Source organism: Gobius niger (genome assembly GCF_951799975.1).
Source record: "Gobius niger genome assembly, chromosome: 13".
Lineage (NCBI taxonomy): Eukaryota > Metazoa > Chordata > Actinopteri > Gobiiformes > Gobiidae > Gobius > Gobius niger.
Window position 1 is genome coordinate 25,016,810 of NC_136864.1, and position 17,509 is coordinate 25,034,318.

General features: G+C 40.2%; 2 protein-coding genes across 2 annotated transcripts; one reads left to right on the plus strand and one right to left on the minus strand.

The window, feature by feature from the left end:
• Positions 1-1,034: 1,034 nt before the first annotated feature.
• jmjd4 (jumonji domain containing 4) lies at positions 1,035-5,315 on the plus strand. The gene is made up of 6 exons (XM_079568981.1): positions 1,035-1,461; positions 1,556-1,721; positions 1,804-1,929; positions 3,218-3,485; positions 3,561-3,707; positions 4,745-5,315. The coding sequence occupies exons 1-6, from the start codon at positions 1,209-1,211 to the stop codon at positions 5,081-5,083; spliced, it is 1,299 nt and encodes a 432-aa protein (XP_079425107.1). The 5' UTR covers positions 1,035-1,208; the 3' UTR covers positions 5,084-5,315.
• Positions 5,316-7,085: 1,770 nt separating this feature from the next.
• iba57 (iron-sulfur cluster assembly factor IBA57) lies at positions 7,086-15,732 on the minus strand. Its single transcript, XM_079569242.1, has 3 exons — positions 15,327-15,732; positions 12,599-12,927; positions 7,086-7,517 (listed from the first exon to the last, which is right to left on the minus strand). The coding sequence occupies exons 1-3, from the start codon at positions 15,632-15,634 to the stop codon at positions 7,123-7,125; spliced, it is 1,032 nt and encodes a 343-aa protein (XP_079425368.1). The 5' UTR covers positions 15,635-15,732; the 3' UTR covers positions 7,086-7,122.
• Between the last annotated feature and the right edge of the window lie 1,777 nt (positions 15,733-17,509).

Below are 17,509 nucleotides of genomic sequence, written 5' to 3' on the forward strand. Positions count from 1 at the left end.
CTAACCACCGACCCATGGCCCTTCACCCCGTGTGCGCTCCAATATGTGGCCCCCCATGAAAAAAGTTTGGACACCCCTGCCCTAAAGTGAAGGAGACTCATTTCAAATTAATAAATAACGTATACCCTGTGAACCAATTTCTTGAAAGACAATTTAAATTTGATGTTGACCCATGTACTTTCTGCAACCAAGATGTTGAAACTATTTGCCATTTATTTTTTGAATGTCACTATTCAAATGTTTTCTGGAATGATGTCCGGAGATGGATTAATTTAAAGCTTAGTATTCCCCCTTTTAACATGTCACACGTTTTGCTTTATATGGACAATTTGGACCCTTCATTACCAAATGTCATTAATATTATTTTACTTTTAGCCAAATATCACATTCATTAGTGCAAATGGAGGGGAAATAAGCCCTCCTTTCCCTGTTTTATCAATGAATTTAAAATGTTTTACAGCTCCCTAAAAACACTAAAAGACTGGAAAACTGCACGGACTATCAGCCACCAATTTTCAAAACTGCTTGTATTTTAAAAGAACTTGCTCCATTATTTGCTGAATGCTCTCTTTGTGTTTTGAGAGCCTTGTTCGCCCCCTAGCCTTTGTTCAAGTCTCAGCGAGAGTTTGTATTCTTTGAGTTAATTTAAAAAAATAATAATAATAAATAAAACGACATGAGCTGGCGTTCATGTGCAATTTTCTTCTCGACGAGTGGTATTTACCATAATTACGAGGGCACATGAAGGCAGCATTATAGGTACGGTCTTGTTTACGGTCCGGGGTGAAACAGAGTCCGTCAAAAAAACTAACTCTCCTCCCTGCAACGTTGAACAATTGTTTTTTTTTAGCACATTTTATTTTATTGCGCGAATTGTAATAAACAGGAGGCACTGCCGTATTTATAAGACATTATGTAAGCGCACGTGCACGATTTGATGCATGGAATTGCCCACTACTTTATGACATGTGGGAAACATTAGGATTCTGCTCACGGATTCACATGACATGCGTGCTCCTTTTCCTCTTTGTTTTTGCACTAAATGTATGAGATATTTATGAAGTTATTTTAGTTAGCGTCGCAGCTTTCTGTAGCGTAACCAATGTATTTGTTTAGAAATGCGCTGACATATCAAAAGTCGCCTCAAATATCTGATCCTACTTTCTGGAAACCTTGAGCTCCGAGCTAAAGCTAGCGTTGTTTACATCATGGACAGAGAGGCGTATCGCAACTGCTGCAGCCTCGTCAAAATCACCAGACAGTCCTACGAGCAGTTCTGGTCGTCGCATTTCGTGGACTACATCGACAGGGACCTGAGTTATTCCAAATTCTTCCGAAAATACCTCCTCCCGAATCACCCGTGCATGTTTTCGAGGCGGTTTACAAACGAGTGGAAGTGCAGAAAGCAATGGGTCACTGAAGATGGCAAGCCAAATTTTCAGAAGCTCCTGCAAGAATTTGGTAATAGTTCATACAGTTTATTATCCTGTGCTGTGTGCATGAGCTTGAGCAATGTGTGATTTATGATTTCATTCATTTTTTTCCCCCCATGCAGACCAGACCCCTGTGCCTGTAGCAAACTGCAATGCAAAAGAGTACAATGCCAACCCTAAACAAGTCATGCCCTTTCGGGAATTCATACAATATTGGAAGGAGTACATTCAGAATGGACACTCGTCCCCGAAGGGATGTCTCTATCTAAAAGACTGGCACATGACCAGGTAGATATTTGAAACATCAGTTCATTGTCTGTATTTGTTCTGTGTGTAGTTAAAGCTCTTGTCCTCTGTTTATTTGCTACAGGGATTTTCCAGAACATAACGTATACACCACACCGGTCTTCTTCTCCTCTGACTGGCTCAATGAATATTGGGATCACCTTGAAGTGGATGATTACCGATTTGTATACATGGGACCCAAAGGCTCATGGTATAAAATAAGACCATTTGTACTGTGGTAATAATAAGTGTCTTTTTTTTAACTAGGGTCAGAAAGAAACTATTTGGTACCTTAGTACATTTTATAGAATGTGTATGTTTACCTACTATATTTTAGAACAGGTATCTGTGCATCCTGCTCCTTTCAATTTTTAACCTGGAACTAAAAGTAAAGGTAATGGAGGTTTAAGTTTAAAAGCCTTCTTAGCTGTGCCTTATTGTAGACGTATTGCAATTTAATATACATTTAGTACAAGGGAATCCCTCATCAATATAAACTATGTGTGAGAAGTACTTTCTCTGCATTACCTGAAAGAGGGAGCATGTGTAAGAGTGGACTAAGTGAGGGTGGCTTTCCCCGTAGGGCTGTAGCGTTAGGCGCAGGCTAACTGAAGCTTGTTAATGCTAACAATTTGGCTAGGATTTTGGAGCCAGCTCCATTATTTAGAAGAGGGCGAATAATAGCAAAAGGAAAAACAATTGAAAGCGATGCTGCCACTGTTAAGACAAGCAAACATGTGAAGGTGAGAATGACAAGCTTATGTTCAATTCTGACTTAAAGATTTCTTACTTCTTCAGGAAGCAAGAGGCTAGAATTAGTCCATTCTTAATTTACAGTCTAATTTCTAACTTTCCTAACACATAGGAAACGAAAACTAGCCTGCAAGTTTCTGAAATTGATACAGATGGTTTATAATTAGCATCATAGTATTTTTTTATTTTGTTTTTTTTTAACAGATGTCTGAGTTTACTATGTACTGAAGGAGGACTAAACAAATTCCGTTCCCCTTCTAGAATAAAAAATCTGATTTGGGCCTTTAAGTGTTAAACTATTTACACTGACCATTGAGATGTTCTTGTTACACATATTTAATTATGCACCAAATACACATGTATCACATCGTAAAGAGATGAGTCAATATACTGGTGGGTGGAGTTTGTCCAGTGACTGGAAGACAGTCGGTCTGAGCCAAGTATCTATAGGGAAAGGTAGATAAGATTTTTTATGAGACGCTCTAGGTTGCCAGGTGCATTTGCCTCTTTTAGTTGTTAATTTTTTACACACGGAAGATGTGACCTCCAACTTAAACTAGTTCAAGGCCAAGGTCAAATTTAACAACTGCTATAACAACTTGATGTTGATCCAAAGGTATAGTCAAACCAAATGGTCAATGTATCTTTTTTTATTGGTTATTAAATGTTGTTCATATGCGGAAAGAAGAAAGTGGACATAGTCATCAAGCAACCTTAAATGACATGTAAAAATATGTTGTTACCAGGACCCCGTTCCACGCCGACGTGTTCCGCTCCTACAGCTGGTCTGCAAATATCTGTGGGAGAAAGAAATGGCTGCTCTATCCTCCGGGTCAAGAAGACTTTCTAAGGGACACACACGGCAACTTGGCTTATGACGTAACTTCTTCTGAATTGCACGACAAAGGCCTGTATCCTCACACCGAAGAAGCCTGCCAGCCCCTGGAGATCATACAAGAGGCGGGCGAGATCATCTTTGTGCCGAGCGGCTGGCACCATCAAGTTTATAATCTGGTTGGTTTCTGCTTAGGTTGTATCAGAAAGGCGGGGGATGTACAGTATTTAAAGTGATCGTATGTTCTCTTTCAGGAGGACACAATATCCATCAATCATAACTGGTTAAACGGCTGCAATATTGACCTAATGTGGCAGTTCCTTCAAAATGAGCTCTCGTCGGTGCAAAGGGAGATCGAAGAGTGGAGAAGCACCATGGATTCATGGCATCAGCACTGTCAGGTGAAAAGAGATGCCCCGTGACTCTGTGATACGTAAATACTGTAACTTTGGTCAGTGGCTGCGTGTAGCTACACACACATTAGCTTAGCACCACTGTGTGTGGAGCAAAGTACAAAATCCTTTAAAACTGTGTGAAGCACTTTGGGTGCCTCGTGTCATGTGAAAAGCGCTGTACAAACAAGCTTCCATTCAAGCGTTCTTTATACAGTCTTTTATATTTTTTCCCAATACCAGTATTTTAACGATTCTTGGTTTTCGATACCGATACCTGAAGGATACTTTTTCCGATACCTATACAAAATTACATGTCATATTGAACTGTATAATGTTGATGTAGTCCTTTTCCTTTCATTTCAATTCTTTTACATTTGTATCGTATATTTGAGCGGAAACAACCAAGAAACTTCCATTAACTATTATATTATATATTATTATTGATTATTAATATTATATACTATAAAATTATTTGTCATATTGAACTTTAATGTTGATGTAATCCTTTTCCTTCCATTTCATTTATTTTACATTTGTATCATGTATTTGAGCGGAAACAACCAAGAAACTTCCATTAACTACCAAACTACAGATTTGTTTTTTTTTGTTTTTTTCAAATTTTCCATTTTTTTAAATCCCCCCCCCCCCCAATTTTCTCCCCAAATGTTCCCAATTTTTCCTGAATATTTTCCCCAAATGTTTCAACGTTTTCACGATATTTTCCCAATTTTTTCCAAATTTTTCCCCCACCTTTTCTCACCTATTTTCTCCCAAATTTCCCCAATTTTTTTTTGATGACCAACAGCATCAAAACTTGAATCTAAAGATTTTTTTTTTTTTTTTCAGTACCTGCTTTCAATACTTTTATTTTTCTATACTTTTACTGTACCTAAACCTTTTTTCCGATACAATTCTAGTATCATTTAATAGTACCCAGCCCTAGACATGCTCGACATGTAATCATTATGATGGTATGATGTGGTTACCCCTTCACTCTATGGGTCACTAATGGTCACTTCCAACGCTGTGTATGTGTGTTTCAGGTGATCATGAAGGCCTGCTCCGGAATAAATTACGCCGAATTTGGCTCATTCCTGAAGATCCTCGCCGACAATCGCATCGCCTTTTTGAACTCTTGCCCTCCCGGGGACTCCCCCTCGGGTTACCCCCGGCACCCGTCCGACGCCCTCTCCACTCTCGGGCCTTACCACGCCGCCTTCGACCTGCAGAGAGTGGCCCACACCGTCGAGAGCCTCCTGTGTAATGAAGACTTTAAACGGCTCGATCACTCCACAATGACCGTCCAACCGGAGACACTGCTGCAGCAAATCAGAGACACCATACAGTCCACCAGAGGGCAGCACCTGCTCTACCAAGAGTAAGGGGATCAGAAGGGGGTAGAGAAGACAAAATATTCTCTCAAGTAAGATTTACGTTGCTTTGAATGTTTTTTGTTTTGTTACACAAGAAGAGGTACAAAGTAGTGAGCCAAATAATGACTCAGACAAGAGTAAAAACAGAAAAGTTGAAATGCTACTGAGTAATTGAGCTTAAATGTCTGATGACAGAAGTAAAATAAAAAAAGTTTCAGACATTTCCAATTATTACACAATAAACAACACAGAAATACTTTGTAAGATAAGTACAAGAAGTACAAACTACAGATTACATTTACTCAATAAGAGTATTATTTACCAGAGCCAGAGTATATTCTTTCTCTCTTGTGTCGCCTAAATGCTGTGAATAGGTGGCAGCGGTTTGGTGCTCTTGCAGCAGACCAGGCCTCAGTCGACACTCTCTGGCCAAGGGTCACAGCCACTGGCAGCAGGTGTGTTTTTGCAAGATGACAGAACCGATGCTGCGGGACCTAAATCACTTCCACTGCAAAAAGTAATCTTGAAATAACTACTTTTGTTCTTGATATGTGAATCTAATTTCAAGGAATCTGTCCATAGGGTAAGATATTTACACTTAAATTAAGATAAAAGAAATCTCTTGATGTCTTGATGAAAAATCTGAATTTACTTGAAATAAAACTGTTGTTGTTTTATTTTAATTCAAGTGTGAAGATCTTGCTAGATTTCTTTAAATTAAACGATCAAATCAAGGACACAATTATTTATTTTCAAGAAAATGCCACTTATTTACTTTTGGCCGTGTAGGACCCAGTCTTCAGTGTCCAAGTTCTGAATGAGTCAACTCTGAGTCTGAGTCTGTAGCTCGATTCGAGCTGCCGTCCCTCAGACACTGATGTTCAAATTGAGTCAGGAAATTGGTTGGAAAAGTACCACATCTCAACCATAAAGCATCATGTGATTCATGTAAATGTACTTGATGTAAGTGATTAATACCAACCTCTCAAAGTAATAGCGACAAATGGTTTGTCAAAACAAAATGGTAATATCTTGGAAAAAAAGAACCGCCACATGAGATTGTGCTTTAAAAGGTGCTACTTAAAGCCAATGCATTTCAGTTATGTCGTGCTTGTGAATGTTTGGTCATGATTGTTGCACTGTAAAGTGAATAAATATTTAAGCTTTTACCGGATGTTTTTCCCTTGTTGACTCGCTCACCCTACAATCTACACCAACAGTTGTCAAATGTGCTAATGTTATTGCACAAGGGTTTTCTAATCATCAATTAGCCTTTAACGCGATTAGCTAACACAATGTACTATTAAAACACTGGAGCGATGGGGGCTAGAAATGGGCCTCTGCACACCCATGTAGGAAGAAGAGGCATTCACAACATTAACAATGTCTAGACTGTATTTATGATTCATTTACGTTATCAATGAAAATGTACTTTTCTTTTAAAAATAAGGACATTTTAAGTGACTGCAAACTTTTAAATGGTAGTGTATCTCTGTAAAACTTGATTCTAGTAAATTTCAGAGCTTTTCACGTTCCGATTATATTACCAAGTGCCATTCTGCTGTCGTGCCAGCAGAGGTCGCCTGTGCATCAGCCAAGACGTCCGTAAAAAGCTTTTCAAAGAAGTCATCATAAATCCAAATTTAAAAACAGGTTAATTAAATAACTGGCATCTGTTACTGAAATAGGACTTTTCAAACACTACACATTTTAATTTCAAACTTAATAAGAGAAAGAAATGCATGTACACGAGATAGAAGACCTAAAGTTATTGTAAAATGTTTTCATTTCAATTTGCTAAATTCCATATAATATCTAATAAGATAAACATTTCAACAAACCAAGCTTGAACTGATGAACAACTTGACGCAGTAATTTGAAAATATTCTCATTTTTATTTCACAGACACACGAGTACATAATGTGACATTGACAAAGTAACATATCACACTTGAGGCGGCTTCTGTCCATAAAACCCTTGGAGTGCTGATAACTGTCATTGTTCCTGTGGAGGAGGGGGAAGGGGGGGGGGACAACAACACTTCTCTCTCAGTTCAGCTTGGCGTCTTCGGGCCACCAATCCGGGACGGACGCCTCGAGCGTCACGGTGCTGTCGTCAGAACTTTTGACCGTCAGCACTTCTTTGGCGTGCGCGGTTCGAATCAGGCCGAGACCCGACGCTCCCAGCCCAGAGCGGTGCTTCCCGGCCGGCTTCCCCGTCTGGGAGCTCAGCGGGGCGCCCTCCTCCAGGTTCTGAACCGACGAGGAGGTCAGGCGCACGGGCATGAGCCGCTTCCTCACCACGCCGGTGTGGTGCGTCCTGGCCGTGAGCTCCTGCCCGATGTAGCAGCCTTTACTGAAGCTGATGCCGTTCATGTAGACGAGGTTTGACTCCAGAGGTAGCGCGACGCCCGGGGGGAGGTCCTTGGCCCCTTCTGGTAGGCCTGCGAGACAAGGACACCAAATGTTTTTTGTTTTTTTTACGTAACGCGGGAGGATTAGGAAGAGGACTTTGTTGTGAAATACATCATGGCTGACAGAACGTTTGTACATGTTATTCCTTTGATGTGTTTTAGAAAAGGAGACCGAATACACAGTGATTCATAAACCCGTAAGGTCAGGAGCTCATGAGCATTGACGTTTTGCAGCAATAAATGTCTTAAAGCTGGGGTACCTGACTTTTTGTTGTTGAAAAGTAAATGTATTTTTACCACCTCAGGGTGAGCTATAAACACAGCAAAAAACAGATATTGTTAAATTGTATTCATCTAGTTATTTATTGAGTGATAGAAGATCATCCTTTTTCTACTTTTCCACAAGCTGTACACGGGCGTGAAACGTGCATGAACTGCAAAAAGTAATTAACTACATCAGTATAAACATCTCAATTTGAGCACAATAATCCAAATTTGAGCTGTTTTGACTAGTTAAGAAGTTCTTGGGCATTTGTCCTAGATTATTTCACTTGTTCTGAGATGTTTCTGACTCTGATTTCGTCCTTATTTCAGGTCATTTTCTTTGCCAATGGGGTAAGAAAATTGGTCTTATCTCATTGGCAATTTTACTTTCTTATTTCAAGCGAGATTTACCCTTAGAACTGGTCTGAAATGTCCTCAAACAAGCGCAGTAAACTTGATACATTTCCTCAATTCAAGTCATTTAAGCCAATGCTTGATATTCACTTTTTGCAGTGTATAAACAATTTGCTAGAATCATTTGGACATGCATGAACTCTTGCTCCCGGGGACTCCCCCTCGGGTTGCCCCCGGCACCCGTCCGACGCCCTCCCCACTCTCGCGCCTTACCACGCCTCCTTCGACCTCCAGAGAGTGGCCCACACCGTCGAGAGCCTCCTCCGCACTCACAATCATGCATGATTGTGAGGGCTAGAAATGACTTTGGGCCAAATAAAAAAATGTCAAAGTTTGTGAGGGAAAAATCAGGTACCCCAGCTTTAGCCCCCGCCTGAACCGAGCACTTTTCTCCAGTTTGGCTTTAACCAAATCTGAAAGCTTGAAGAAAAAAAAAAAAAAAAAAGCATCAAGATAGCAACAAAAATGAGGATGAAAAGAGCGACGAGAACGTGACAAAAACACAACAGAAAAGTGACAAAAACACAACAGAAAAGTGACAAACCAATGAAACGGCAACAAAAACTCTTCAAAAATGTAACAACGCACCGACAACGTTAATATCACTTTTGTCGGTCTTAGCTTTCAAACGAAGGATTACAGTGTTGTTCTCCAGGTGAGAAGCTTTTAAATTTGGGCAAAGCCGAACCACAGAGAATGTGCCCAGTTAAAGGGTTAAATTGCCCTGCCTTGTGTGTGCAGAGTCTTCCTTTGCAACAAACTCATAAGCGCTAGTTAAACGATTTAAGTAGAGAAAATAGCCCTCTCCAGCACATCCCAAAGACTTCTCAATGGAGTTAAGATCTGGACTCTGTGGAGGTCAATCCATGTGTGAAAAAATGAAGAATCCAGGCATTGTCGTGTTGGAATGTGCCTGTTCAGGAAGAAGACGTCCACTGATGGAGTCGTTCAGGATGTTCGGTTCGTCAGCTTATTCTTTGGGCACATGGTGTTGCTGAAAATAGACCTGGCCGACTGCGGAACAGTTCAATTCAAGTGGCTTCAGTTCAGCGTTACCCAAATCTAAAAGCGTATAGGCCAAGGCTACAAAGCTTCCTCGTTTCTGTTGTCAAGTTTTAGTCATTTTTGTTGTGTGTTTTCGTCACATTTTTAATGCGTTTTTGTCACGTTCTAATAGCTTTTTTGTATAATGATGCAGCTACAAAAACGTGATGAAAACTAATGAAAAACCCACAAAAATTCCAACAAAAACAAGGAACATGTTCCAACAATGTCCTAATGTGTAGAATGAGCCCAGACATATTCACCACAACTGTCTCTAAAATGTCACTCAAAAAGGTGTTACTTCGGGTCCGAATTGCCGTCATGCACGAGCTTAATATAGAAGGTGCAGTTACATGTATGACCTGAGGTGGCAGTAGTGAGTATAAAATGGCTAACTTGCATCTAACCCCTTTAACAAACGCTCAATTATGAATATAGTTTACTACTAAACAAAGATACAAAGACATGGAGAGGAGCAAAGTGGTTCAACAGCCCATAAATACATAAATAACGGAGAATGCTAATATTATGCTTCATCTTGTTCATGCTAACGGCTAGCTAGTGCTAGCTACAACTGCTGTTTTTTCAGTTCTACTGAACAATCTGCAGTGAGCAAATATCCACATGGGCCCAAGTGACACTTGTTAGGCTGTAGACTCTACAGTCAAAAAACTGAACCAACTAAAACGTCATAATTTCAGTCATTTTAAAATATAACTTTTTTGCAGTTAGCATTAGACCCATTCTTCACTGCCAGCCTGTTTGGAGCAGCGGGTCAGAGCCCAGATTGTGAGCAAGGTTCATGGTCAGGAGCATTTCATGTCTGGATAATGTTTGGTTCTGTGGTGTTCTGCCAGAGTCATCATTGGACTCCAATCAAGGACTCCGCCTGGTTGCCACATTTCAGTCAGTTTGTCAATTATGTACAGAAGTTATGCAATACAAAAAAAACACCTGAATTATCATTATTGCCCTCATGTTCCAAGAGAAAGTTCCACCCACGCTTTGCTGTAAACTCAAGAGTCAATCATTCATAGCTATAAATGACAAGGCCAGAGTCACTGAGCACCATGAATCATAGAAAATGTTTCTTTTTTTGGCATTGTTCCCAGGTCATGAAAAAGGATTTCCTCAGCGGCTCAAATCAGAGCTTATCATAGAAAGAACAAAGATCGTAGGTCTTTTAGTGAAAGCTGTCAAGATGTTCTTTCCCTTTGTCAATATCTTTTCACGGTTTTAAATTCAGAATATAGTAGTTAAAGCTGTATTAGAATTTACAGTGAAGGTCCCAGTTCATGAACCCCTTAACCTCTTAAAGCAGTACTAAGTAACTCTTGCCCCTAGAGGCCATAAGCGCAAATGCATGTGTCGTAGCAAGTTGCGTTTTTTTAACTTATTAATTGTCTTGGAGAGCAAATACTACGCTGACAGGAAAGGCAAAGGGAGAGAGGGATATTGTACATCCAATTACACAATGGGCATGCATGTTCGTGATTCTATTAGTGTGTATTGGTTGCTCCGGTCCGGTGGCAGTCAAGTTGCAAGCATGGTTTTCTGGCCACCAGGGGGAGATGAAAGACCCTCCAATCATCCCATAAACACTTGCATTACCCCCACAGGGTTTACGAAAAGGATTTATTAAGGTAAACACGTTACTTAGTACTGCTTTAATGTAACCGATCAATCCTCCAATCTAAAAGCTTTAAAAAAGCATCACAATAGCCAGGAAAACAAGGATCAAAACGCAACAAAAATGTGACGACAACAACAAAAAACTCTCTGGAGACCTTCAGAAGAGGACTGAAGACTTTTCTGTTCCCGTTTTAACATTTCTTTTAACTTTAACTTTGTGCTTTTATTGTTGTTAGTTGCCACTTGTGTTGTAGCACTAGAGATTTTCATGTTAAGTGCATTACAAATGAAAGGTATTATTACTTTTATTATTAAAAACACACCTGGGGTTGTGTTTATCGAGCCGATTGCGCATCTTTGAGTAATCATTGGATCTAGTGGTTATTCTTAGCACCGTGATGGCTGTTCCAAAAAAGCTCCTCCTGAGGTCATGTGTATCCAGGAAATGCTTTCCTCACCTCTCAGTCTGTTGCTAAGCTTAATCCTACGTAGTAAAATAAAACTGTCCATAGCTCCACTACAGCCACGTGGGCTGCGGGGGGTGCGAGGGGATGGGGTGGGAGGGGCTTACGAGTGAGACTGCTTGGAAATCAGGAAGTCACACAAAAGGATATTTTGTTTAAGCTGTTTTAGATCAATATTGCGTTTTCTAACCAACATAATGTCAGATAGAAGTGGACCGATACCCACAACTCCCTTGGCCTCAGAGAAAAAGAGAAACGTTGAAACATGAAAACTGGTTAGCTACAAGTTTGTAATATACAATTTTCGCTAAATCTCCGTCAATACGGACATGCTGCGTTTCATTTTGAAGCACAGAACCTGGAGAATTCAATCGCTGAGTTAGCTTCAACCCCCGCAATTGTATTTTTTTTATCACCGCGTAAAATGCCGCAGCTAGCAACCGTGTGCTAACGCTGAATGGAATGGCAGAAGAGGCGACATCTAAAAAAATGCTGAAAAAAGGCCAGAGGATGAAGATAAACACGTCTGCATTTCGTTTTTATTTGTACTTCTTGCTCCTAATTTTGGCTATACTATTGTTATGAATATTTTTGTGCTCCTTTAACACCTTCGCAGTAGATGATCGACTTTTATTTGTATTAAATAGTTTTATTATTTGAACAACAAAACCCCCCCCAAAAAAAACAGTGTGCTAATGCTAGTGGCAGGATGCTAACCCGAACGGCAACTAATCAAAGCTGGGACAGAAACGATGAGTGAATCACCTAAAGCAGTGGTTCTCAACCTTTTGGAGCCGCGACCCCCATTATAACAGGTAAAGGGGTTCGTGACCCCCCGCCCGGGTCACACCGTGAGAAATAGGCCTACATAATTCTTCAAAAACAAACAAAAAAAGCAAATTAAAATAAAAATCAAAAATCAAAACTACAAACAAATAATGGCACTCTGGTAAAATAGCAAACACATGCTACAATAAAACATTAGATTATGAAATTGACAATATGTATATTTTATCTAAATGATCTGGCGACCCCCCAAATTTGTCTCCCGACCCCCAGGTTGAGAACCACTGACCTAAAGTAATAAAGTAAACTTGGCCACTCCAGCAGGATTATAGACCAGACATTTGGAAAAATCAGGCAAAAATATCGGTCACAAATATCGGCCGAGCATATCGGCATCAGCCAATAAAAAAATCCCCCAAAACCGACATGAGCCTTAGAAAACGTTCGACCTCTAATGTCAGATATTGATTTGCTTGACATTATTCTCTGCAATAAACTACCCCTTACCTATTGTATATCGGTGTTTGTGATACTCCTCAATATCGCCTTTCTGACACGATGCAATGACGTCCCCGGGGTCTTCATCGCTGCTCATCACTAATCTCCAGCCCATTTTCGGTGTCCGGGGATCGGCCTCCAGCACCAAAGCCTTCTCTGGGGCGAGGAGCTCGGGCTTACTGGGCCCAGGCAACAGAGCCCAGACCGACAGTTTGGGACAGGGGCCGACGGTGACTTTGCGGCGGATTTTGTACATCTTCAAGTGTCTCAATATGGAGTCTGTGACTGTGCTGTCACACTCCAGGAGCACGCCACGAAACGCATCCGCTTCTTTCAGACTGCAAAGAGAAGTCAATAATGAAACACAATTAAAGACTCGCACTTTTGTTTAATGTAACAATATTAACCTGAGCGTATTTTCTCCAGTTTAGCTTTAACCAAATCTAAAAGCTTCTCCACTTGGCTAGAGTTACGCCTCATTTGAAAGCTAAGACCTGTGTTACAATGAACATGTTTTGATGTACTGTGTGTTGAATTATATGTACTATGTGAATTGATGTATTGTATATAGCCCTATGTATACAGCTATTTCTGTGGATGTCTTTGACGGAGGAAATTAGCACCTTGTATTGCTCAACTGTACATTTTGCTTCACTTATATATGTGAACCTGGACAGGGTTTTATTTTTTGTTTTATTTTCTGTTTTATTTTATTTTATTTTTTATTATCTATTTTTTCATTTTTGGTGACTGCTTTTTACGCAATTTTGAGTTTCTCTGCCCATCATAAGGGAAATGGGGATGTGGATAACAAAAAGGGTATAAAACGAAAGTGTAACGCATGCAAAAAGTGCAAAATGCCAATGCAATGTAACACTTCAATAAAAGAAATTGATCACACAAAAAAAAGAAAGAAAGCTAAGACCTGTTGCATTTGTCACTGCGTGTTTGTCACATTTTTGTCCCTTTTTCATCCTTTAATCATGTTTTTGTTGCATTTTTGTTGTATTTTCCTCCTTGTTTTTATCGTTGTTTTTGAGGCTTTGTTCAAGAAGCTTAGATTTGGGTAAAGCCGAAATGGAGAAAATCTGGTTCGTTCAGGTGGGGGTCAAGAGGTTCATGTATGGCTGCAGTGCAGGTGTTTATTGCAATAACAACACTAGGGATGTACCGATCCGATATTCGGAATCGGTAGTCGATCCGGGCATTTTGAGAGTATCTCATTGGATCGGATTTAATGACTGGACGGGCGCTTCGAGGTTGATCGCAGCACGGTGGTAAACCTGCAGACTGGAGCTTCTGCAGATCCAGGACCACAGATTCACGGCTATCGCTAAGCTAGGACACTTTGATTTATTTGATTTGATTTAATAATGAGGCCACTAACACCTGCTTCTGAGAAACATTCTCATTTAAAATTCAAAGCTAAAGCCAAAACCTCTTGCATGTTTATTTTTAAAAAATGGTAAAACTACTGTAATATATATATCGGATCGTTATCGGCCAGATGAAGTGTCAAAATATCGGATCAGAAGCTGAAAAAAGCGGATCGGTGCATCCCTAGACGACGCCCACGTTCTCATTTTGTGAAACTTTAATACTTGCAAATTTGTAACTGGTCAAAATTCCCACCAGAAATATATTCAAATGCAGGTCAGGTTAAAGCTTTATATACTAGAAATGCAGTCTGAAAGGATAGCTACTGTGAATAGTTCTGGTTTCCAAACTTCTGCACGAGTGAGATAACCTCAGGGGCCACACCAAGACCAACTGTCAAACGTCCATTATCATCATTATTTAAACTCCCACTGCTAATTGTTATTTTACAATATAATATGGTATATACATGATTGGGATTTATCACGTGAGTCTAGACCTCCACTTTGTCCTGAAATACATGGGATTCTATTTCTGGACACTTCAGGTCGGTAACAGCTGCTGAAAATGACAGCACTGTTAGATAACAGACTCCTGGTGGCTCCGCGCTCGGTTTTTTCCTTCAGTCTTTGAAAGTGACTTTGGATTTCTCCTGCAAACTTGCTTCTTGCGGCCTCGTTGGCGATTGGCAAGAAAACCTTTGATGGTTCTTCGATTCAGTGTTAATTTTGACAACATATTTTAATTTAGTTGTAGTCTTTTGACGAAAATGTAATTCGATTTTAGTCTAGTTTTAGTAAAAAAAAATATCTTCAATTTTAGTCTAGTTTTAGTCGACTAAAATTGCAAGTGAATTTAGTCGACTCAATTTAAGACGAATTTAGTCGACTTTTCCTTTATAATGTTCATTATAATCATATTTAATCTGGTTCTTCTGCTTCATGGAGCTGCTCCACATGAACAAAGCTCAGCTGATCCTTTGGTAGTGAATTTACATGATCTGAGGCTCTTTCAGACGGTCAATAGAAGTTTGGATGATTTTAGTCTCTCCTTTTCATTTTTATTTAGTCTTATTTCAGTCGACTGCAAAATCTGGACATTTTAGTCATAGTTTTAGTCCAATTTTAGTCGTCAAAAATATCACTTTGACTAATATTAAGACTACATTTTTAGTCGACGAAATTAACACTGCTTCGATTCTGAAACTGCACAGTGATCATTCTAAAAGCCTGATGGAGAGTGTGGATCTGCTTTGGCCACACTTCCTCTCATTCTCAACCTCAATCCAACAATGTGCACTGTGATTTCTAGATTTAGGATCAGATGTTCACATTACTGTTGTCACCAATGAGCTGATCACCTGTAGAGCATGATGTCGTACAGCGTCCTGCCCTGCACGTTGAGCATGTGGGAGTAAAGGACCGACTGTTCAGAGTCCTCCAGCAGCAGCATGTCGTTGGTGATGATCCCCTGTAGGAAAGAGCCGGTGTCCTGTCCGCGGATCTCCAGCAGGGCCCGGTGAGGCTGCGGGTAGCATACGAACTGTCCCGTGTCCGCGCTGAACCTCCGTCCTATCCCCAAACCGCCGCATCTGGGGGAAACGGCGCCGTGAAGTCGGTAAAAGCGGCCTAATGTTAACGCAGGCCTGATGAAAGACAAGACGCCCATGACTCAGGGTTTCTGATCAAAGGAATGGCCTTAAAGTAAAGGTGAACTTTCGCTCGATGACAGAAGCGAGCGGACATGTAACATCGGCGCCATTTTGAAATCCCACAATGCACCGCTCCAAAACAACAAGCACGTGGAAGCGGTGACGTCAGCGTGTAGACGAAATGTTACGAAAATCAACAATAATTTTCAGAAAGCAAAAGAATGAAGATATCTATTTTGTTATTAATTTACTTATCCTTTTGTCCTAATTTTATATTCACAAATGTAAATATTCTAAGCAGAAACCCAACTTTGCACATTTTTTTTTTCTCTCATATATCAAGATCTTGGAAGGTTCTGATAACAAAAAGGCTCTAAAAACAGTATCAGTAATCAGTATTTGCTCAAAATATAATATATTTGTAACTGAATAATTGTATTGTACAATTCTGTTACCCCCTGGCATACTTTGTATACTCATATACTTTTCAATAATAAAAATAATAATAAAAATAAATAAATAAATATTATTCGCACTAATCATTTTCAAATACAACAAAATACTTTTATATAGATATCTTTTTTATTATTTATCTTTTTATTTTCAGATAAGCCATGGCATGTGGCCTACTGTAAACTGTGTGTTCTATACATAGAAATATTCTATACAATGGCCGCTGGCTGCTCTGCTTTATGACCACGACCCTGGAGGCCGCCATTGCTCCGCCATTGCTGTAGTACCTCCATATCGCCGCTAGTTCCCCATTGAAAAGCATTGGAGTCTAGACACCTTAAAAACAACTTTAACGCCTGGTTTAAATTTTTTCAACACTAGACTAGGCTAGATATTCCTCCTGTGATAAACGCTGGGTTAGTCACAATTTAAAGGAATAGGCCACCGTTTTTACATACTGAGATATGTTCTTACCTTAGCTTTGACGAGTTCTTTAGGACCTGTCTGGTCTTCACTCGTGCCTTCAGTCACGTAAACACAGCGCAGACTGCGTTAGCATTTAGCCTCTCCCTCTCTCCTCTATAGCTCCAAAACAGGTCAAGACAGAAGCTACCAAGCTCTTCCACGTTTTCCCTATTTAAATATGGTTACGTGAAGTGTTACACTACAAAGTATAATTACACAAAATTAAACAATGTGGATTTTCTAAGCGGATAAAAGGGGGGACTATATTGTAAGGCGTAATAATACCGGGTGTAGTTCGAAATCCGCGCAGTAATCTTCACTTTACTGTGCGGATGCCAAGAACTCGTCAAAACTAAGGTAAGAACATATCTCAGTATGTTAAAACGGTGGCCTATTCCTTTAAGAAACCAGGCTGGTTTTCGGAAGAAGAAATTTAGAAATCTCGTACTTAATGAGGGACTGTTAGCATTGGAGCAGTGCGAGCTACACGTCACGCAAGGGCCGAGTCTACAGTGAAGATCCCGCCCGTTTGCCCTTTTATAGGAACATGCTTCGTCAGAGCTGGGGAGGGGGAGTCTGTAAATCCGCCATGAATTCCCCCACGACCGTAGTCATTATGGTCAACGGGGAGGAGTGAGCAGAAGCTGTCCATTTATATTACAGTCTAATGGTTCTATAGCTATCTGGCTCTCTGCCCATGCCTCTTCACTTACAAATCCCATATAAGCTCTTTTACACTTGTCATCAGGCCTCTGTGTTTTCTCTTGAGGCAGTGGTATTATCTTTCTATTTCTATTTAGCCTGAGGACAGTTCAATGACAGTCCTGCAGTGATTCTCAATGGGCGAGGAAAGTTCTTCTCTTTGGTCCTTATGGCGGGGAGCTGACATCGCTATAATACCACCCCCTTGTGGTATTCCAAAAGACACTTGGTAAACAGGATTCCAATGGTGACTTTACACCTCTCTAGCACTG